The sequence below is a fragment of the Pollicipes pollicipes genome, unplaced genomic scaffold (assembly GCF_011947565.3).
Source record: "Pollicipes pollicipes isolate AB1234 unplaced genomic scaffold, Ppol_2.1 Scaffold_2555;HRSCAF=2994_pilon_pilon_pilon, whole genome shotgun sequence".
NCBI classification, from domain to species: domain Eukaryota; kingdom Metazoa; phylum Arthropoda; class Thecostraca; order Pollicipedomorpha; family Pollicipedidae; genus Pollicipes; species Pollicipes pollicipes.
Genome location: NW_023596136.1, coordinates 38,923,465 through 38,947,831, shown reverse-complemented (window position 1 = coordinate 38,947,831; position 24,367 = coordinate 38,923,465). Strand labels below are relative to the sequence as shown.

Sequence of the window (24,367 nt, the reverse complement as noted above, 5' to 3'; positions counted from 1 at the left end):
TGATAAACGCAGCAGTGGGGTTATGCTGAACTGGCTGGCCAAGGCTCTTCAGAGTTGAAGACGTAAGAGCATCTCATACCAAGGTTATTCAACGCACTTCAAGCATCTCTGATCGCAGTCCAGCACGGCACTGATTAGGGCTTAGACTGCCGCTGATGTGATGTGATGGTGTTCCATCTAAAACAGGTACATCAATACACGAATACCGAGACCGGAGCATACATCAGTGTCCCCGGGAGTGTGATCGATTCTTCTCACGCTGGTATCATGACGAGTGCTGCACGATGACGCTCGTACCATGACGAGTGCTGCACAATGACGCTGGTACCATGACGAGTGGTGCACAATGACGCTGGTACCGTGACGAGTGCTGCACAATGAGTACCGTGACGAGTGCTGCACAATGACGCTGGTACCATGACAAGTGCTACACAATGACGCTCGCACCATGACAAGTGGTGCACAATGACGCTGGTAGCGTGACGAGTGCTGCACAATGACGCTGGTACCGTGACGAGTGCTGCACAATGACGCTGGTACCGTGACGAGTGCTGCACAATGACGCTGGTACCGTGACGAGTGCTGCACAATGACGCTGGTACCGTGACGAGTGCTGCACAATGACGCTGGCACCGTGACGAGTACTACGCAATGACGCTCGTACCATGCCGAGTGCTGCACAATGACGCTGGTACCAAGATGAGCGATGCACAATGACGCACAAATTGCTGACATGCCATCACCGACAACATGACTAGTACTGGCCAGTCAATAGGTGGTTGCATACGTGTGAGTGCACTTGACTAGTGATTGGCAGGCGCAGGCTGCCAACTGTCATGTAAATAGCCGTCTAGTCCACGCTCTATGCTGTATTACTAATGGGTCCGGGTCATCAGTGTCAGACCGAATGTGCTAGCCTAGACTTGAGACCTGAGAGAGCTGCCTGGTAACAGGTTACAGGAGAGATATTGTTGCTGCACTGCATTTTCTAGGTTCAAACTTCAAGCTTGGTTCTAGGCTATTCGTACCTTTTTCCATGACATGACATAAATCAATGCGTGAATATATATATATATATATATATATATATATATATATATATATATATATATATGTATATATGTATATATATATGCATATATGTGCATCAGTCATATGATTCCTGAGTCATAAACAAAAGCAACAAATCAGAACTGAATGGGATCTTTGATAATGCAAGCCGCGTGAGTCATGAGTAAAAATATTCAGTCCATGCAATGAGTCCGAACTGAGGTAAAAAAGAACGCTTTTGAGTTATAAACTGCATCAGATCTCAGAAACTGTGAGTTGGTCCTAAGCTGGCCAAAAAAGATGTGTCGAACACAAGTCTGGAAACTGGGAAGGCTTTAGGTCTTAAGGACAGTGCTGTGATCTGCACCGAATGATCTTCAAGATGGCTATTTCAGTTCAAACCCCCTAGAGATATAGAACATACGTCAGTGTCCTAGAATTGCAGACTTTGGATGTAAAGCAACACCGTATGAGGAGGAATTTTTCACTCCTTTTCCGCATATTTTACGCGAATTTTTCACTCCTGTCTGACATTGTCTAATCGCACATGCCGAACCCCTATTTCCCTTTCTGGGATCTTCAGATGTCATCCAAAACCGAGCTCATTTGAAACCACCAAGCATAAACGAGGCTCCGCAGAACCTGGACACCAATGGCTGTCCTGCCTCACCTACATCTGGATCATGTCTATGTATGCACAGAGCAAGGGCGCAGGTACCTCCAGGCCCAAGAGCCTCAGCGACCCCAGCCGCTTCCACGCATTAAGTTTGGTTTGTTTACAAAATGCATCACAATCTGCAGCTGTGCGCCAAAGGCAAGGTTTTCACGCATCTTCTATTTTTTGGTCTCACCACCACATCACGAAAGCAGAGCCCGGTGCAAACACCAGCAAGGCCTGGTAGAGAATTTTACTCCACGTATTTCTTTTTCCCGAGGAGACTTGGCCACTAAATTGCATCACTTCTAAAATGCATGAGTGAAAAGTTCAAGAAAAGTCTTATAAATTAAATTTAGAAGATGAATGTCACCATTTGAGCACTTAGATCAATAGATGTTAAGTCAAATCAGCTGATTACAAAATTATGCGAGAAAAGTACCCGTCTTTATTTATTTAACCACTTCTGTTTTTCTTGGCATCATACCAGTGTCATGCCATTTTAATCTTCCTTCCTTTTTGATTGTCTTTAGAGGTACCAAGTGCTGCTTAAAATGTTGACCAATTTCTCTGCAAGAGTCTCCAACTGCAAACTGGTAAGTGTTTTATACATAAGTTGGATTAATTCGCCAGCCGCCCAAACATGTTTGATATGCACCCAAGCGTGAACAATTTAAAGGAAAACAAGGAGTCAATTTGAAGCACGGAACTTATTTTTACCGCCATTTTTTCCCTCTTAAACATTCAGTTAACCGTTTTCTTGGCTTATGGCGGTGCTTAATAATGATCAATCCAAGCCTTTCGAGTGTCTGACTCACCGGCTACCTGGCAAGGCATTAGCATTAGAATAAATGTTGCCATACACAGCCTTGGGACGGACCTGACGCAGCTGATACAGAAATGTTTGATAGCGAAATTCTGTCCTGTGGAGATGTTCATCATGCACACCTCTTGCTTGTTTCGCATTTTAATCGCGAAGGTTAATGGGCATGATTGATATTTATATTTGGGGAGTGAGTCGGATGACTGTCTGCCGGCAGGCCATGCAAAAGGTACTGAATTTTTGTTTTTGGGGGGAGCAGGAAGAAGCCAGTAAGTATCCTGTGGACCAAGTAATTGCTTACCTTACCTACTTTCAGCACATGATTGGTAATCACAGTTAGCCATTTTTTTGTTGTTGTTTTAATGCATCGAGTTTTGCCACAAGACAAATTATGGTGCTACAAGGCATGCAATGGGCTTTTTTGTTCCATATTCTTGGTTGTTTGCTCCAAATTTCTTAAAGTGGTCCCTTATGGCTGCTTTAACCGCATGTTTTCTATAGTTGTCATGGTTTGCTGACCGGCAAATGACTGTACTGTATATATGCGCTATATTTTCAACACAGGGATACTCTAAGCTGCATGGCAAATATAGTATGAGTTAAATATTGGTATGTAACAAATAGTCAGACCACCCCATTTAAAATGTGAAGCCAACATCTCAAACTTTGTCGTTAAATATGAATAAACAAGCCCAAATGGATGCATTTGCTGTAGCTGAAAAGGCAAGCAGCAATACTGGTATGGTCATCTAAAAGTTGTGTTATTTTTGGAAAAGAGAGATTGTTCCGTGGAGCATACCCATTATTGCCCTTGACATATGTTAACCATGACACTCAAAATAAATTGTTCAAAGTGATTTGAAGTGTTTTGATTTGTGTGTTGTCAACTTTGTCTGATGTCAACAAGCATACACAAATGAACTGAATAAAAATGCAAGTGGGAACCAGCCAAAAACTAGCTTTAAATATCAGGTTTTTATCACAAGTGCTGCTGTCAACAGATAGGTGAGTTGATATGATGTTCATCACATGGGCTACTCCAAGTTAGGTTGAGATGGTCAAGTGCATGGTAAGTGGCAATAGGAATTGTGCAAGAATCAGTACCTTACAGCTGCTGCTGTGATGCAAACAGGTTATACAGGATGAGATGATGTAAGGCCTTTCTAGGTTAGGCATCGGCTACTTTCATGGAAATAAGCATTGGTATTTTGTAAGAAACAGTGCTAAAATGTTTTTCCCTGACTCCATCTTAACAGAAGCTAGAAGTATGTCTATTGCGCTTGACTTGGTGATGGGCTGGTGTGTAGGAGTCCAAAGTTTTTTTGTTTGGGTGTTTTATGCTTGTTGAATTTTCCGTTGTTATTTTGTTATTGAAAACCTTTGTTTTGTTTTGTTCTAAAATTGCTGTGGAAGGGAATTGAAAAGTGCTGCATTAAATTATTGGTGTCAATAATTTGTTATGTTCATAATATTGTCATGAAATTATTATGCTTTAACACGCGCCCGGTTGGCCAGCTAGATACTCTTCGCTCAGGTGGGGGGGATCAATTTGACCCCCCCCCCCGCCCTCTGAGATCTCGGGAACTAAGAAAGCTAGAGACACCAAACTTACAGGGTGTCTTGACCTATAGGTGATATCACTTAGCTTAAGGTTTCGGTTTCCTAGGTCATGACCTTCAAGTTGAATAAGGTCAAACAAGGTCAAATTCCAGATTGGTCTCCAAGGCGCCCCCAGAACCCAGGCAACTGTCTCTAAGGAAAATTTCATAAGCCCATTTGAGGTCATTGACCTTGTTTGACCCTTTGAAGGTCATGGTGACCAAAATGATAAAAGACTGATCTGTGTTTGGCATTTGAATAAGCGACCAAGGTTACACTAGGCAGTATGTTCCTACAACAAAACGTTCAACCGGTGTCATCTTAGGTCACTGGCCTGTTCTGACCCCTAAGAAGTCAACTGAAGATGTATAATGTGGTGCCTGCTGTCAAGAAATTTGAAATGAGCACCAGAACACATCCCATACATGCTATCCCATCCCTGGAGTAATAAATCAGATTGGTTTTGACTGGTCCTGACCATCATACCTGGCCTTGGGTCAACATAATTTACTCATTCAATATTTGTGGTGTCTATGAAAGCATCTCAGATATGTAGTCGTCGTCAAACACTCCGTTGTTGTATCATATTGAACGATTCCCTAGAAATTGCCTTCGCTGAAACCGTGGGCTGACTTTGACCTGTCAGGTCAGCGACCTAACAGGTACATCTAAAACTTGTATGTCAAACGATCCGCTATGCAGTTTTCTATAGCTATGCCGTTTTTGGCGCGGCTACGCCGCGCCGTTCAGAAACCATTCGGGAAAAGCCCTCGGGAGGGGTCATTTTCCCCACCCCCCACCCCCCCCCCTAAGCGCAGCGTCATGTACTCTGTTTCACTTTAATGGCCTAAGATGTTAAACAACGAAATGGTTTTGTCAGTTTCCTGATATTACGTCCATGCCAACTTGAAATAGATGTCTTTGTTGCTGAAGCATCAGTCACCGATCTCATAGATTCCGTCCTGTTTTAATTGATTTTCACTCCCGCATGGTCTTTTTTCGATGCAATTTTTCACTCTCACCCTAGTTCAAAATCGATCCTAGCTCCCTGCATACACTTTAAGTTCCCCTCATGGAACAGTGTAGGCGTTCTTCAGTTGGTTGGAAGAGACCCGGAAAAGCCCGCCATCGTCGTACGAGTGCCAAAAGCCGGCACGACTGAACCTGAAGGAGCCCGGCAACCTCGGGGCATACTGAGACTTGCAGCCTGAGTTCTTCTTCTATCGCTGAATCCAGTTGTGCTGTTAGTGGCTTACCTAGCTGTATTCTTCTTCTCCACCATTGACGAGGCAGGATAGGTTAGAGATGACAACATTTGCATACAGGATATGAAGCCATCCCCAACCACAAAAACATAGGCGGGGCCGTCAGGCAACGAGAGCTGTCGAACGTATGGTGTGCGGCGTCGGGCTGCGGCCTTCATTGTAGACGGATTCCAACTCCGAGGTAATATTGGCCGAGTAACAGCTACTCAAAAGAGTAAGATCCGCCGATTCCACAATGAATTTGGCGCATCAGGATCGCATGAAATCAGAAACAGCGCGGAAGAACGTTGATGATATCCATGCGTCAAGCCTCACGAGCCTATATTTGATGGGCAACGGTCAATTCCACATTGATGTCGAAAATTGATCCCACAACCCTCTCATGCAACCGCCGTGAACCTTGACAACTGTTCTAAGCAATGGTCACTGGTGTTCGTTTTAGGTCTGTGACCTTGTTTGACCTTGAAAGGTTCGTGGTGGCTAAAATTACAAAAAAGCTCCTTTGGTTTTGCATTTGAAAGCGCATTCAGGATTGCGCTAGGCGGTATATTCCTAAAAACAACTTGTCTGCATCGTCATTTTAGGTCAATGATCTATCATGATCTTGAAGATCATAGAAGACGTCCATAGAAGACGCATAATGCGGCTCATGCTGCCAGTAAATTCGAGATGAGCACCAGAAACCACCCATTACAGCAAAGCCCTATAGTAACAAAGCAATTGGTTGTGAGATTACTCTAACCCCTGATTCCTCAGCCTATGTCAATGAAATTTGTTCATTCAATTGGTGTGGCTGCCGGGAGCCGTTTTTCCAGAAGATTTATGACTTTATCTCCATTGTTGCATCAAGATTGAACGATTCCCTAGAAACTACCTTCGCTGAATCCATGGCCTGAATTTGACCTGTCGTAGTTCAGCGACTTTACACGGTGCAACTACATTTTGGATACCAAAACGATCTGGTATTCAATTGTCTACAGCTATGCAAACTTTGGCACGGCTACGTCTTGCCGTTCTGCCAAATCATTCCGGGAAAACATTCCGAGGGGGTCATTTTGACCCCCCACTCGAGCGTTTGTTAAAACTTCAAATATATCAACCGAGTCACAATCATACATCAGACAGCTTATTCAGTAGAAAAGCCTGACGCCGTGAGCTGGTTGCTGACGGTTGGTTGCCTCCTTGTTTGGCTGGTTATGACCTGGTTGGCTGGCTGTCTGTCCAAGAGTGGCGGCTGAGCTGGTGCTCAAACTAGGTAATTTGCCACTGCTGCAATGGCTTCTTGGTGCTTTCGTCCGCCCAACCGAGTCATGCATGCCGGGGTAGAACCATGGCATGCAACCAAGTAGAACCAAGTTGGCCCGTGACACGTTGTCCGCCTTCTGCGCGTGACATGCGGCCTTTGTAGGGCCGACGGTATCCTGTGTCCACGCGCCTGAAATGCTGTTGGATGGTTCCAACCGCCACTGACATCTGAAGATATGACCAGGGGGCATGCGGAGCGTTTTACTGATGGGGAAACGGTTGCACAAATATCAAACTTTCACTGAAAAGCTAATTTCACACACGCTGCGGGCATTCGAAATTCCTGTTTGATGTGAAGTAGCGGTGGCAAGCTGTCAGTAGGGTTATCCTTTTAGCTTGTTTTATTTTACATAGCAAAAGATATATTCGCATGCATATCAACTCATCTACAATTTTTGGGGCGCGCAAGTACCAACGGTGCCCGCCCCGAAACCTGTCACATCGCACAGCTATTAGCATAGTAACTAACAGCCTCCCCAAGGTTATGGATGAGAGTAGGTTACTAATTTTATTACTGGACAACACTGACGCCGATGAAAAGTATCGAACCATAAGCAACCCAGAGCACTAGCTAAGTTTGTTTAGGATATCTGCTGCCCTTTGAATTCATAGACACTTGAGAGATCTCTTCGGATTGAGCTGTAGTCGATGTGCCTATATCGGTGGTGTGTCAGTACGCATGGTGATTGGCAGGTGGCTGTCCACCCGCAACCCTTCTATCTTGACGAGGGCAAACCCCACCCGTTCCGTTCCGGGCGTGGCATTTGTGTGCCTTGCGCATCGTTTGCAACGCCTGCGCTGAATCCTGCACCGTTATGATATCACGTAATCTCGTGAACGCAACTCACCCTTTTCAGGAAGCGCCAAACTGGACACCGTCGGTCGGTATCCGCATTCCACGTGGCATGTTTAACTAGCGTTTGGCATTTTCTACGGTCGCACAACTGCGTCCGCATTCCGCATCATTACATCAGCACTGGGGACGGGAAGCCACGTGCCTGCTGCACAGCCTGTCCGCCGATGTGCCCCCAGAGCTGCAGCGCAGCGGCCTAACACACACGTCCGCAGGCGCGCCCAGGGGCCAGCACCCGTGTGCCTGGTGTGACTCTGCGCGTGAAAATACAGCCACACGCTCACAGACTGCGGTCACATGCCGGGACCTGTGAACCGCGCGGGACATCCCGGCGAATTATTGAAGTCATCACCCGCGTGTTTTTCGGCACTGCGGTCGCATGGCGGGGACCAGTGAACCGCGCGGGACATCCCGGCGAACTATTCAAGAGTCATCTCCCGCGTGTTTTCAGTCACGCCGGATGTGATCAGCCTCCTGGTCATGCAGGTATATGAAAAAGAATGACAAAGTGTCCCATTAAGAGTATGCACGTTTCCGCAAGGTCAGTCATTCTGCCAAAAAGGGAGCTTGGGTATTAAGATCTGCATATAGCTCGCATGAAAGTTTTTTGCAGTCATACCATGCTGAGGGTGAAGTAGTTCTGCGTCATTTGACTTGTGGTGGGAAATTTAACGCGCCAAGATTGAAAAAGGTCGCAGCACCTTTCTCAACACTTACAACCTTGGACGTTTTTGCGGTCTTATTTCAGTTGTGAAGGTAATAGGTTACTTGGCCACGCGCATTTTCTGTAGCTTCAATCTACGGAATAGAGGGGAAGGATGTTACTTAAATGGGGGTAGCGTCTGCTTTGCGCCTCGCGCTGAGTCGCGGTTGGGCCCTTCGACAACACGACGGTTTCCATGTTAATTAGGCTTTGGAACGCATATTCTCACCTCAAAGTTGACGGCGACATCACCCAAGACTCGCAAAGTAGACAACATCCAAAACCACATCTCACCAAATACTGTCGTATCCCTCAACATACAACTCCCTTTGACGAGCTGATTCAAAACTGGGGGATTCCTTTCCAATACCTCCTCTCGTTTCGGAGTTGCATGGATGCCAAATCCGTTTTTCACCTTTTGCGGTGTTTTGCATCCCATAGTAGCCTGGCAGTGAGCGAGGCTGATGTCGGCCCCTACCAACTTGGTGCTGGACATCGGTGTAGCACACGGTTCCCACGCAAATTACGTTGAAAAAAGTTGCCACCCCCTAAAATGACGGCGAAAACATCCCCTGCAAGCTCAGAGGCCGTGGGATACCTACATTTTGGTACGTTTTTGGGGTGACAGCATATTCTCCCCAGCCTGACTTGCAGGAGAACAGACAAATTACGTATTCAGTTACCGTTTATCTTAATATCGGTGAAGTGGCAGGGACCGACAAGATTAGGCCAGTTGACTGCCATATCTCTATCGGGAATAAATCATTGGGGAAAAAGGTCTTAACTGCGATGCAACCCAAATTCAGTTTTGTGAAAATAAAGAAATACTGTTAAATTATGGGGCAATATGTTGAAAATATGACAGGTCTCATTCGCTAAATATTTACTGATCGAGCATTGGCCTTGTGAAACTGACTATAAAGCATAACTTCTACATCCCCTCACCTTGGAGCGTGTCGGTGCGTTGCGTTTCATCGTGAAAGTTCTCTCCACATAACACGCTTCGAGCGTTTTTGAAGCGGTCTTCTATGGGGTGGGCCGTGGGCTGAGCGTGGCTGACATGACAGACATGTTTGATGGCCAGACACCGGTGACGTTATGTGTTGTCCACAGGGGCAGCCCGATGAAGTCATGTGTTGTCCCCAGGGCCAGCCCCTGTGTTGGCAGTGCGCCCGGCTACGTATCCGTGTTTTGCAGCGGCGGCAGAAGTCAGGCAAGAGCGGCGGTGGTTGTGCAGTTCCTGGTATAGATGATGCACTGTGGCGTATTATTTCACTTTCGAAAGTGTTTGCATGGCTCTATTGTATCATTTTGGAAAATACAGTGTGCACTTTTTCCCTATGCGGCAATTCCCAAGCATGTATGGCTAACCAGACACATATCAGGCCCAATAATAGAACATCTCCGAACTAAAAAAAATGGTATGTGCTCCAAGCCTTTTGAGCTGTCCGCGAAACAGTATTGTCCGGAATTACGGCGAAAAATACCCGTTCAATTCATGCCCAATATGGTGCCCAAGTGGGAATTAACAACGAAAGAGGTGATGTTTGACTTTTTAGGGTAAAGGGAATCGGTTACAGGTATTCAAAAAAGGGTCGGTTCTGCCAAGATAATCGCCCTAAGCTGAACGTGATTGTTTTCTTAGCCGTGCCGTACTTAACCGTTCATTCCCTACCGTTCTTTTCCCCGGTAAGTTTCTTTTTTACGCTACAATTAGTAATACAGTTAGTAAAATTTTGACCTAAGCAGTGTCTGAGCGGGAGGTGAATACTACCTGCCAACGCTTTTATCATATCAGTCCACTCCTGTTATGGTACCATTACTGTACAACGCTGAGATGCCTATAAAACAGTATGCGCAGGAGCGAAATGCAAGAATGCATTGTGGTCTAGCAAAAAAGCCGATAAATCTGATCCGGAAGTACTTTTGTTTACCCGCCATGCACGTATTTGTCATTCCATGCCCGTCGTGTGTGTCATGGAGCGACGTTCCCAAGCGTAAAATGATGAATAGGAACATAATGATCAAACAAGAACGCTTGCTCAACAAACTTCACCTGCTGTTTTGGTAGGCCTGACGAAGAACGGTGGGTCTCGCTTTTTTCATATCAGTTGTCATGCATATCCAATTTGTTACCTTATCAGAACCAAGTCCAATAACACTAGCGGGAAAAGGGATACAGCATCTTTTGCAGTAAAAAACAAATGTGACACTGGGTGATGTGCTCACGTACCAGCACTAACAGTGCAGACATTTTTTTCCTATTATTTCCATGGCACGAGGATTCTTTAGGCTGCCTGCATGTCTTGGTGTGGGCGGGGAGGGTAGAGCAAGCTCAGAGGACCTTTGTGGGTGGAGGGAGTCAGCTCAGCTTGAGGGCCCAGGCCCCCCCCCCCCCCCCAAAGTAAATAAAGTGACGTCCTTCAGGCCGTGGTAACAGAAGCGCTGTTTCACAAAGTCTGTGCTTGCGGAAGGCGAATAGAGAAAAATGGCTAAACCTGCCCCCCACCAAAAATATGGACTTCTCCGCGACTTTTGCCCACGTTCTTCTCAACTCACCAGCAGATTTGGAAACTACACCGCAGCGTCAATAAGAATGTGTTCCTTCCGTCGCTAGCTCGTCCCCTGGAATCGACACGCGCACTGGTGACCGGTCGGATACCCTTCGCTCGGGTGGGAGGCCAGTTTGACCACCTGAGATCTCAGGAACTAGATAACTAGAGGCCAAAATTCCCAGGGCGTAATGGTGTGTACATGAACTCACTTAGGTCAAATTTTGAGGTTCATTAGTCATAAACTTCGGCTCAAATAAGGTCAAGCAGGGTCAAACCCCAGGCTGTTCTCCAAAATATCCCCAGAACCTAGATACCTGTTATAAAGAAAAAGTTAACATGCTCATTGAAGGTCGGTGACCTTATCTGACCTTTTGAAGGTGATGTTGACCAAAACCATACAAGACTGTTTTGGGTTTTGCATTTAAATAAGCAACAAAGGCCACGGTAGACAGTATGGTCCCAAAAAACAAAATGTTGAACTGGGCCATTTTTGGTCAGTAACCTTTTCTGCTCTTTAAGAAGTCCAGGGAAGACGCATAATGCGGTTCCTGTTATCAATCGATTCGAAATAAACACCAGAAACTACCCCATAGGTAAAAGGAACCTGGCCTGACGCTAAGGTCACAACCACTTGTTCATTCTGTTGTGTTGCCAAAAAAGTATCTCAGAGATGTATGGCTTCGTCTAACACTCCGTTGTTGCATCGAGTAAACGATTCCGTAGAAATTGACGCCGCTGAATCCATGGCCTGACTTTGACCTGCTGTAGGTCAGAGACCTTACAAGGTACATCTTAATTCTTAATTCAGACGATCCACTATTCAGTAGTCTACTGTTGTGCAAAATTTGGCGCGGCTTCGCGGCGCCGTTCAGAGACAATTCCGGAAAAACCATGGGTCAATCTGACCCCCATCCGAGCGCGTGTTAACGTCCGTTTCTTAGCGGGGAGTTTTCGCTTCCGTATGACAGCTTGCCGATACCAATTATCATTCAGTTGCCCTCTCAAGAGACATTAGGTTACTCACCCGGCCAAGCTGCAGGGTGGACCCAATTCCCTGTGAGAATGTTCCACATTTGGGGAGATTGAGGAGATATTTTATCAGATATGATGAAACAAGGTCACTTAGAAGGCACAACTATTTTATACATTTAAGTGAAAAGACTGTTCTGGCCAATACAATTTTGTATTCAGTAAACATGCTCATCAAGGCATCGTTCGGTCTGGAACATTTTTATGACGTTAAAGTGCTGCCAAACTGGCCGTGCAATATTGCCACCTTAGCACTCACTTATAATGCTTCAATCTCACGAGAAGAGGCAGCGGCGCTGATGGAAGTGTCTGCGGTACCAAATGTCGGAGAGAGACGGTACATCATGTAACGCTTATACTCCGGACACAGATATGGAAAAATATGAGGTAATGATCAACGAACCAGATAGCCAGTATGTCACACCTTCCAGCTCTCAGTCAGCCCGAACCCTGGACCTACCCAACATGCTCTACTTCGTCAGCCTGCAGTAAAAATCGCGTATGCCGCTTGTTCGAGCTTGCCTCTGAAAATTCCGTCTTTTGGTAGCTAACACAAAGTACTCGTGAAAACTGTGCACATAGGATAAAGGGTGAACCGTACGGCAGCGAACGGGAACGACGAAGAGAAATGAAGCCCCTTAGCAAACACCAGCAAGTGGAGCGAACCCTCGACGTATAAAGGATGTGTAGCCAATTCGGGCAGAACCACCAAACATGTTGACGATATCTTCTGCCTATCGGCCCGCATGATATCGGCGCCGTCTCTAAAGCGGTCACGGCGCATGCGCACAACGTACGGGTCCGCAGCGCGCAGACGCAGTGGAGGGATGCGGGCTGGCGCGCGGCCCCCTCACGTTTGCCGTGGCGGCTTTCGAGAGACTCATTAAAAGTGGGACCCGTTGCGTCAAGTTCTAAATACTAGGTTAGCATGCACTCGCATGCGGCCAGCCAGCTGGTCATAAATGTCGCACAGCCACAGACATGGCGCTTGCGGATGGTTGGCTTTGACATTACTGCACGTGGGATTCCCTGTCGACCTGCCCGCCGTAAACATGCGTCAGTCTAGGGGAGCGGGCTGAGACATTTACCGCTGCTCAGCACCCCCTCTCCTATTCTGCGTCCTCAAACACTGGACCGTCTGGCCCAGCACCAACAAGCTTGCTTTAATATTATTGTAAGATTAAATGCATGGGTAATGTCGGACTGGAAGAGCGGGATGAACATGAGAGCATTTCATGTTGAACTGCACACCAAACTCAGCTTGTCATTACAAATTTTAATGTGAGAAAAGTGCAAGAACTTAAAAAATGTTTTTGCTTATTGGGGTCTGCACGACGCGATTCAGGCAAGACGATTACGCAAACCTCGGGATGGTAGGTATCTGGACGCAAATATTCGGCGAGAGTGATGAACAATAAACGGAGGAAAATACATACGTTGCGTGCATAGCCAGTGCACGTTTGTGATATCTCCCAGGCATAAAAATGTATAAATTGCCACATTTTGTGGCATTCTTAGACTATCGAGGATGCCATTCTACCAACATATTGGTAGAGTGATTAAACCAGTACTTAACCGGTCTTAATAATAATGCATTGTAGTTGTCTAATTACCATAATGATTCCTTGAAATTGAAGAGTGAGATCATTAAACTGGTACCGATCTCAAAGCAACCTATTTTGGTAAAAGTGCTGCCGCCCAGCCGCCCAGCCCAGCCAGCCCAGCCTGAGCATATGACCTGAATCAGACCACAGCCTGTCACCGTACGCCCACCGTTGCCAGTGACGGACGGGTCGGGGGTCAACAGGTCACGGGGATGACGCATCGAAGTGTATGCCACGAGGCGTCAACGAGGGTTAACAGTCAAAGTTTTGCGTGTTATTGGATGGTGAACAGTGTCGCTTCGGGTGAGTAAGGTTGCGTCAGACGCTTCTAAATACTTGCTTTGTTAGGCGATCTAAAAAATGCAGCTTGTTTTGGTGTCGGTTTTTGTAGCATGCCGCGTTTGGGAGCGGTCTTAAAAGCGGACAAAAATTAAGGAAAAGCCGATGTGGCTGACGCGATGTGATGAAGTGGTAATTCCTAGGCTGGGGATTAACATTCCAGAGATCGTATCCCGCTTTTTCCGACCGAACTGTCACCGGTCACCTGCAAACTATTTGGCCAACAGTAGATAAAGATGTCTCACGATCTCGTTTTGCAAAATCGCCAGATGCAAATTACCTGTTGTCGCAAATTGATACAGTGGATTTTGAGGTCGGCCTCGCACTTCTTAATATTTATCGATGATTCGTTTAACAAGAAGCAGCTTAATGTGGCCGTTCAATATTTCCTGTTAACGGAATATAGAGATCATCCAACGCCGTTCACAGCTATACCTTTTTGAGACTTAAAACCCTCCTGTTTTCTGGCTTGACGCCCGCGAACTTAACCCTAATTTTTGTGGCCACTCAGAGCTCCATAACGCACGAATACGGCTTTCTTATTGCCATGTAGTGATCAAGATCGAGGAAAACATGCGCACCCGAATTATTAGTGTCTCGCGTACGTCACAACGATTACTGACATCAACGGATATATAAGATATAAGTTGGCCCTCGACCAATTTAATGCGTCGAGTGCAAGTTTCGGATAATAGCTACGTTTTGCGCTACATAATGCAGAAATTTGGACACGGGTAGAAAATATGACGAAACTAAGGCTGGGAAATGAAAAACCTAAAGTGAGTGTCTCACCGCTGGGACGTACTTCAAAAATATACCCTATTGAAACCTCGGCACCAGCTACGTATAATCATAACAGCGAATGGTGTCAGTGCAGCACTATGAAAGGAAATGTGTTGACATTTGAGGACGCTGAAATGATCACCATTTATGGTGAAATAATGTCATTTATAGCTATTGGTATAGCCTTTAAGTAAAAAAGATTGTTCTAAAAAAATATTTTCTCTGTTAAGTAAAAATTTTCCTTGATGCCTCACTGTTTGAATGAGTCATCGTATCCCACACAACATTGATTGCGAGCCAATTGACGACAGTTATATCTGGAAATCGGGCTCACGAGCGTCAGATATGAACGATTCGACCATAATATTTTCATTGGCCTTGGTCGCCTCAAGGCTTACAAAATGGCAGGATGTGAATGACGTTATAATGACGTCATGAATGCCAAGTTGATCTGGAAATACTTCCCCGAAATGCCCTCTCAATTTTCGCGGGCGTGTGGCTTAGAAACTAAAACTATGTAGTTCTTAAAAATGGCAGGGCTATGAACTGCGCCGAATGTTTGTCAAGATGACTACTTGAGCCTAAAATTCCGTACAAATATGGAACGATCCCTCTGTGACACAAAAAGTAATATGTTTTAAATACTTTCGAGTTCAATCAACAATGTCAACGCTTTGTAATAGCGCTACGCTGCATCCCCACAGTCACGAAAGGCGTCGTTATGACGACGGCGGAAAATGCTGGTAGCCGCTCTCAGCTGTTGCTGAATGACGTCATTGATACAGCGGACGGCAAGGGTTATTTGCCGAGAAGAACAATGGTGGAAGTTTAAAGCAGTGCCTCATGATAGATCATATGATGCTCCACTTCCCACAGCTTCAAAAAGAACCATTGTAGTAAACACCATGTGTACAAAGTGAAAACCATAGTATCAGGCTGTCGTTATATCGATGCCTCTACACGCTTTTTCATAATTAAGACGATTGACTTCGGGGGCACACTTTCGTGGTCTTTTAAAAACTCCCTTTCGATGAAAGTGAAGCTACCCATGGTTTTATGGACATTCTGTGAGCAGAAAGCAAAAACTTCGTGGTATTCCGAAGAAGTTTTCAGAGAAAATTGGTACTAATGTTCACATGGTTCGTCTCTGATTTAACAAGAATTGAAAAATAAAGGCGTCACGCACCTTTTTACACGCGCCCGGGTGGCCGCCTAGATACCTTCGCTCGGCTGGCTGGAGGGTCAGTCGGAACCCGCCCCAGATATCCCAGGTATGAAGAAAGTTAGAGACACCAAAATCGCAGGGTGTCTTGACCTGTACATGAACTCACTTAGGCCGAAGTTTGAGCTTGCTTGGTCATGACCTTCAGGTCATATAAGGTCAAACAAGGTCAAATTCCAGGTCGGTCACCAAAGTGCCCCCGGAACCTAGAAAACTGTTTGTAAGCAGAGAGTCAATAGCCCATTTGATGTCAGTGGCCTTGTTTGACCTCTCGAAGGTCATGGCGACCAAAATTATACAAGACTGCTTTAAGCTTTGGGTTTTAATAACCGACAAAGATTACGCTAGGCAGTCTGTTCATAAAACAAAATTTCTACCCGGATCATCTTAGGGTGATGACCTTTTCTGACTTCTAAGAAATCAATGGAAAATGTATAATGCGGTTCCTGCTGTCAATAAATTCGACATGAGCACCACAGGCTATCCCATACAGCAAGCCCTGTGGTAATTTATCAGATCGATTGTGACCTTGGTCTGACCTTCATACCTGACCTTAGGTCAACGCGATTTGCTCATGTAATAATCGTTGTGCCCAAGAAATCATTTCAGAGATGTACGACTTCGTCAAACACTCCGTTATTTTACCGGTCTGGACGATTCCCTAGAAATTGCCTCCGCTGAAAACCATGGAGTGACTTTGACCTGCCATAGATCAGAAACATTACAAGGCACACCTAAGCTTATCATGTCAAACGATCCGTTATTCAATAGTCTATAGCTATGCAACATTTGGCGCGGCTGCGCCGCCCAGTTCGGAAACCGTTCTGAAAAACATTCGGGGGATTAATTCAAGCCCTCGACCCCAGCGCGTATTAAAAAAGGCATAAGTTCATTGTAATGCGAGTCCGTTGTTTTGTCTTGCATTTTGAACTAAGATGTCCATTATTCAGATCATTTAGTGCCGTTCTGAGCCAGGTTCTTGTTGAGAAACCCTCTGGTTTCTAAGTTTGACGCATACGAATATGTGCAGACTATTTCGCGCACTCTTTCGTGCACACTGTTTTAAGGCCGCACATGCATACACCATGGGAACATGACCCAAATGCTGGCACCTCAGCATTTCGCCGTGTGCTTCCAAATACTGGGGTGTACTTATTGTACACTTCAGTAGGTGTGCCAAGTATACTCATTGGTCATGTGGTGCTCAAGGCCAGACAAATTTGATCATTAGGGTATTCGTGCATTGTGCATATCAGCACGATTTCTAGCCTTCAGCCAATGGAATGTGTTCAGTGCAACTGTCGAGCATCAGCTACGTGTGCCATATAATGCCGAAAGTTCTGCAATGGCGCAAATTATTACAGACGTAAGACTGGGATCAAATAACTTGAGAATAGCTGCATACCCGAGCATGTGAATGTAAGCAAACAGTGTAATGCCACGGGCGTATGTGCAATAACACTGCGAAACATTTTCAGACACTCATTCAGACATTTTAAATCATCGTACTGCAAAAGCTAGATAACACTCACGTATTATTTCTGCGGCAAAGCAGAAAGTCCCGCGGAAGGCGCGTTCTTTCCGCACTGATGTGACGTGAGCCCAAAAGCACCGAATTGTGTTTCAACAGACATACACGATAATGGTAATGTAACTGAGAAATGATGCGTTACCGTGGAATTGATCAAACACGATCTAAACGTAGGTCCCGAAATAGTTGTATCCAACATACAAAACCAATTTGCGCTATAATCTAAAACTACAAAATTTAAAGTGATATATAGCTCTTTTACCATACCAGTCTTCTACAACATGCACAGCGCCGAAGATGAACATTGTCAATTTAGAAGCTGTACGAGATATACCGGAAAATCTGAAAGTAGGACCGTGCTTTAAGTGTCACCATTTTTCATTTTAGATGAGATTAGCTCAAAATTCGAGAGATAGAGTGTTAGTAGCCCGTCGACTTAAGGTGAAAAGCCACGCTACTGATCCAAGTTTCAGTGCGTTAGCACCATCCATCCAAGTTTCACTGCGTTACGTCTCGCATCCCACAGATCCTGGCTTCATCGTCTCGTCATTGCTTAAAGTGAACCAAACCGGACGTCAACTACAATCTGACGTCACAGTGTTTGTTCTACTCCCACTCAACACTGCACGGACATCATGAGACGCAATGCAGGTGAGAGCTGGTTGACGCCGATCGAGCGGAGCTCGAGTGTCAGTAACGGGCAAATAGATATTTCTGGATCTTCCATAAATACGAAACCACCATCAGCCATAAACTCCTATTGTACAGATCAACATAAGCTGGGTCTGTTGGAGCTGGCTCGTTTCTATCACTCGGACTGCTGAAATCATTCACGTATAAAATGAATATGTGGTCACGAAATACTACTCATCTTGAATTTAGCGGAGGTTCCTCGCGAATGCAATGAACAGCTTACTGCTCAGCTCCAGTAACTGAAACAAAACCTGAAATATTTTAGGCCATACATTTTGTCCTTGGTTTTAACACCGTTTAAGAAACCTGGCGTGATAAATATACCCCTACTGCTGTCTTGCATTTTATGATCTCACATAAGGCCGGCGTTTTGGACAATTGGTGCAGCGTAGACGGAAAACTCTTAAAAAAGGAAACGGACTAAAAAATATAGAGGGCATGACTCCACCTTCAACGCATTTGTCATAAGAAATGATTTTGCGCACGCCCAACCTATTTGAAAACCAAATGAAAATGGTCGTTCTTATTGCTGCATTTCACTTACGAGTTTAAATGCTGTTGAAAGTTGGGTTGATACATGTTCTGTGCGGAACATTTGAGCAATTGGGAAGTGGGAAGGACTTAACTTTGAGGCTTGAAATAGACAGACCGTCGCATACAGTCGTTGAAATAGACAGACCGTCGCAACTTAAACTTTGAGTTGATCTGCATGAAGGAGATTGCATTCATGCATCTCTTGCACTCAGGATCTTTGTGACAGTGATCGGCAACAAATCAGACGAGAGGTGATGTTACATGAAACACGCCAGAACGTCATACACTGGTAGTAGTGCCAGTCTTCGCGAATTTACCGAGATCCCATAAAAAACGAGACTTGTGTGGGTTTCTATGAGACTCGAGATGACCCGCCTTTTCAGGCGCCTGGCTGGCGCCACTCCTGCTGCTGGCCACGCTGGGAGGCGCCTGTGTGCCCACTGACCTGGACATGAAGCTGCTGAAGGAGGCGACGTCGGGTCCGGTGGCCAACCACGTGATCTCACCGTTCCTGATGTCGCTGCTGATGTCGCAGGTCTGGCTGGGCGCCAGAGGTGCCACTAGAGCCGAGGTGAGAGACCAGTTGGCTGATTTTCATTAAGACCTACCATCTACACTGGTTTCGGGCACATGTGCCAGTCCGGAACCAGTGCAGACAACACCAGCTTTTGGCACATCTGCCAACCGAGAACCCGTGCAGATGCCACCAGTACCGGGCACATGTGCCAGCCCGAAACCTGTGCATATGCCACCAGACCCGGTCTCATGCGTCAACTTATCGCAGGACATACAGCGTGACCCACCGCACTGTGATCTTTATTGATTAAATGCGGAGGAGAGATATGACAACGTTTGCTTGTGTGCTGCACCCAGATGACGCCTGTGCTGGGAATGTCCGGCCCAAAAGACACATCGTTCCTCCATGGCTACCGCTCGGCCTTGGCGGTCCTGTCTGGAGCCAGCAAAGGCGTCACGACGTCAGTATAAAACAGGATCTATCGCAAGCACAGCTTCAGTGTGCGCCGCACCTTCAGCGACCTTTTAGCTCGCTACTACGGAGCCGGAGTGGAGGTGCTACCAAGAGACGCCGGGATGGCCACTGAGGTCATCAACAACCAGGCGTTGGTGGCAACGCGCGGACACATCAAGGACCTGGTGACAAGTGCCGACGTCAGCAACGCCGTACTGGTGCTCTTCAGCGCCGTGTATTTCAAGGGCACCTGGCTTTATCGCTTTGACAAGGGCGGACAGCAGCCGTTTTTGACACCGCGCGGCGATCGGCCGACAAACATGATGGAGTTGAAGGCGGGGCTTGGTTACACCAGCCGACCACACTTCGATGTAGTATCATTGCCGTACCAAAACAAAGATTACAGTTTGTTAGTGCTGCGCCCGCACAGTCGCTCGCTGGCTGCCGTTGCCAGGCTGCAGAAGTCTCTGGACGGTCTGGACGTGTCCCGGTTATACAGCCAAAAGAGTCAGCGGATAGTCCGTGTACTGATGCCGCCCTTCAAGATCGAGCGTCGCTATGAGCTGCCCGCCCACATGCAAAATCTAGGCATCCGGAGGATTTTCCAAGTGCAGGCGGAGTTCGGCGGTATCACGTCGCGAAACATCTTTGTCAGCAACATCATCCACAAGGCGGTAATGGAGGTGAACGAGAATGGTACAACGGCTGCGGCGGCGGGAGTGGTCGTTGTCATATATTCGCGTCCCATTGTCGCGAACTTCACTGCAGACAGACCATTTTTCGTATTCCTCTACCACAAGCGTGAAAAAATCGCATTGCTGGATTGGTGGCTTATACTTGAGGGGATATCATGCTCGTTGGTTTCGCTCTTGTACCGTATCTATCCATCATTTTGTTTTATTTTTAACGTCCAGCAGTAACCACCGGTTCTTGCTTCCATTCGAATCGCATATTTCCATAAGTGCGGGTTTTGATGCTGGTTTTAGTGGACGCACAGAAAGCGCATCGACGTAAATTGAGCTGCTAATAAATGAAGCCTATTGAGCGGGTTATTTGTGTACCAGAAGGCCGGCTCCATGAGGGCTGAAAGTCTCTCGTTGACGCATGATTTCGAAATTATCCAAGTGGTACTCTACTCCATCGTTTTACGCGTATTCTGCTCTTTCGAAATAGTCTGCTCCCGGGTGCACTGAATGCGCGTCACTATGCCCTTTTTTGGCAGAAAGTACTCTACCTGTCATCGAGATAACAATTTCTTATCATGTAATGAAACGCCAAGTATGTCACCCAAAGCTTCTCTGTATTTTAGCAGCTTTTCACGCTCCACAGCATCTCCTCGAAGTGCCTCTACCCTCCCTTCTCGGCGTACGGCGACTGCCGACCGCCGGGGGCCGCGAGCGGGGGCAGCCCGCGAACCCTGCCGACCGCCGGGGCCACGAGCCGGGCCGCCCTGCGAACCCTGCCGACCGCCTGGGGCCGCGAGCGGGGCAGCCCGCGAACCCTGCCGACCGCCGGGGCCACGAGCCGGGGCCGCCCTGCAAACCCGACACCCACCACCGCGGCGGCGGCGCGACCCCGCCGCACCCCCGCCCCAGCAGGGGCGCAGGACACAAAGCACAACTGCACTTCAGACCTATCATTATTGGTCTTTTATCATCTTATCATCTTTTTGTAACCATAATGCCGGGCTCATAAATCAGCAACAGCCCTAGCTTCAAGGTAATGTTCCACACTTGAAGATATCAAAGCATACATCAGAACTCTTGCTATACTTTAAGTATAAAAGACCGCTCTAGACAGCAATTTTCGTCGATTTAGTAAATTTGGTCTTAAACATGTCATTCTTTGATTGCGTCGTTTAAAATACGTGTGACGCTACAAGTGCTTCCACACTTCTCGCACAAAATGGTCACCCTAGTACTCGCTCGTAGGTCTCCAACTCGCCGAGAGATTGACAGTGGCGGTACTGGAAGTGTTTGCTCGAGTAAATATCGCTAGGGGTTCGCGTTTTGGCTTTTCTCGTTCTTGCATATTTGTCCGTGAGTTTAAGGCGTTTGATGAATTCGCATGCTCAGTTATGGCGGTATTCTCAAGTTTTCACTTCTGCGGCGCTGGTCGCACTCCTAGTGTGAACCCGATAGGGTGAGACGGCCAGCGGGGCCTGCACTTCGCTCCGTCGCCTACAGTCGCTGGATCTCGCAGTGGAGGCTGTGTGACTAACTAAGCTAACGTGCGTGCCTTCTATCGTTTCCGGTGGGTGCCTTAAGCTTATCCCCTCAGGTTACTCTATGGCGAATTGGGAATCAAACAGGCTTCGGCATCGCATAGAGAAAAGAGTGCTTTCGCGCCACTTTACCCACATTCCGAGACCACTAAATTTAGGGGACCAAACGTCTTGCTTGCAAGTTTGCGTGTTGCGTAAATGTAGTTATTGATGCAATGCGTGGGAGGTCACATTCCGCGACATACAACCCGCACATGATTATCCGCACATAGCACAATCCGCACATGGAATATGTCATCGTCGGGACAGTTGGCCATGAAAAATATAGCCACCTGTCGGATTCCATACGAAGCAGGCAATCTTTCACTCATTTTAGTAAAGGACATAGGAATGTAGGATACCTGTACCATGTCCCCTGGTGTCTGGCTGGGATTTGGGGAACTTTATATGTAGCAAACACAATGTGTTGTTGAATCTGAACAAACTTCGCGCCGATTTGGCAAAAAAGCTTTCATAACTAATGTTGCATGCTGTTCACTTAACCACCCTGCAAATGGTCTGATAATCTGTCTGGAGCGTGCTGTGCTTCCTCATGTTGGCATTCACATTAGACCCATATGATTCAGAGACCCAGCATTATTACAAATGATTGGCTCATGATTCAGCTCATGAAATTCATGAACAATTTGATTCAGCTTATGATTCAGAGCGGTATTTTTCAAAGTGAGCTGACTCAGCTCACGACCCAGCTTAAACCGATTGGCTGTTAAGCCGAGTCATGATTCAGCTCGAGTCGAACACGAGTCCGTTACTTTCTGAGCTATACGCCCGCGAAGATGTGCAGGCCTTTTCGTACAGACTATTTTTAAGTCATTCATGCATGCATGACTTGATAAAAACGTGATTCAGATCATGCTACCCTATTGGTCACGTGGCGTTCAAGGAAAAAAATGTAATCGTCCAGCCGTTTATATCTGGCGTTCGTAAGCAGGACTGTTGGTCGAAACGGATGTCACTTGGTTCTTAATCGATGTTGAGCAGGCTGGGCAGGGTGCAGTCACGAAGCAAGTTTTGTCCCACACAATGTTGGAATTTGGACGTAAGTGACTTTTACGGACGTGAACTTTTTTGACTTATTAGTGGACTTTTCTGGGAGTGTGTTTGCATTCGAAAAACATTACAATATCGCCATAACTGATAATATAATTGCAAATAAACACCTCACAGTCATGGCAAAATATGCAAGAGCACCACTAGGAAGGGCCAAAACACGAGCACATAATCTTGGTTCAGAAAACATCTCCGGCACCGGCACGGTCACCTCTCCGGGCATTGAAGTGTTACACGTGGGTGCTAAGGTGGCAAATTGGTACGGCCAGTTTGTCATACAAAAGCTCCGTGACACCATCAAGCAATGGTGTATTGAGGGACATATTTACTAAAAAAGAGAAAGCTGCGCTCTAGAACTGTCTTTTTTACTTAACACTCTACATGCAATACAAAAGTTTTTAGCGAGGATATTTTATCACATCTGATGCATGCTTTAATGCTTCCAAATGTGGAGCATTCCTCTGAATTTTGACAAACGAGTTGCCAAGTGCCGAAACGCTTGCTAGGAGTGGAGCCCATTATCTATAGGAATGTATACCCTTCTACGACAGCCTGCATTGATGGTGCATCACCAAGAATCTTTGGAGGTGTCCGCTCATATCGGACGGTTCTCGCCTGAACTGTCGCTTCCTGTTCACCCGCTAGGTGACACTACCTTGTGGTTGGTTAAGCATCCAGTTGTACCGAGTGTGGCCGGGTCACTGACTTCTGATTTTAAATTGTTTCACTAGGTGGCACGCACGCACTGTTTGGGTACCGTTGGGCTTACGGGCACGTTTAGGTAACCGTTGGGCTTACGCGCATGATTCTGGCCCGTGGTCGAACCCGAGGGCGAGGACGTGGATGCCTGTCGTGGAGCCCCGATCCATCGCGAGGAATGCACCCTTGTTCAGTCCAGCTGCAGATTTAGCGTTTTCCACCGGGCTCAGGCTGAGCCATGCAGGAGCTAAATGTGCATCAATGACTATAATTAAACGTTTTTATTATACATCATTCCTGCTTCAGATCTTCAAATGCAGAATATCGCCTTCAAAGGCAGAGGGCAGATAACGCAGATAGGAAAGGAAATGATAGCATACAAAGGGAAATATCCCCTTCAAAGAAAATGTTTCACATCTGAAAATGGTAAAGCAATCACCAGGGATGATAAATCATGCTCACTTATGACTATCGGTATTCTTTGAGGTGAAGTGTTAGTGCCGGTTGAGACCGCTGTCACTGTAGATTGTGACGTTAACGATCTGACTAACACCGCTCTGGCGGGTGACAGCTACGGTGACTCGAACCGGGCCGCTGTTGCTATCATCAACGCCTTTCAACAAGACAGCAGAGACGGACTGGCTACTTGAAATCCAATATCATAGATGCTAAGAAGACCTGCTGCGCAAGAGAGAGAGAGAGAGAGAGGGGAGGGAGAGAGAGAGAGAGAGAGAGAGAGAGAGAGAGAGAGAGAGAGAGAGAGAGAGAGAGAGGAGGGAGAGAGAGAGGAGAGAGAGGAGAGAGAGAGAGAGAGAGAGGAG

At 46.5% G+C, this 24,367-nt stretch overlaps 2 protein-coding genes across 2 annotated transcripts; both read left to right on the top strand.

Moving 5' to 3' along the window:
* The first annotated feature begins 17,885 nt into the window (after positions 1–17,885).
* On the top strand, positions 17,886–19,565 carry LOC119098005 (uncharacterized). The gene is made up of 3 exons (XM_037220940.1): positions 17,886–17,967; positions 18,927–19,114; positions 19,417–19,565. The coding sequence occupies exons 1-3, from the start codon at positions 17,952–17,954 to the stop codon at positions 19,528–19,530; spliced, it is 318 nt and encodes a 105-aa protein (XP_037076835.1). The 5' UTR covers positions 17,886–17,951; the 3' UTR covers positions 19,531–19,565.
* Positions 19,566–19,635: 70 nt separating this feature from the next.
* Positions 19,636–21,659, top strand: LOC119100998 (leukocyte elastase inhibitor-like). Its single transcript, XM_037224238.1, has 2 exons — positions 19,636–20,209; positions 21,655–21,659. The coding sequence occupies exons 1-2, from the start codon at positions 19,636–19,638 to the stop codon at positions 21,657–21,659; spliced, it is 579 nt and encodes a 192-aa protein (XP_037080133.1).
* The last annotated feature ends 2,708 nt before the right edge of the window (positions 21,660–24,367 follow it).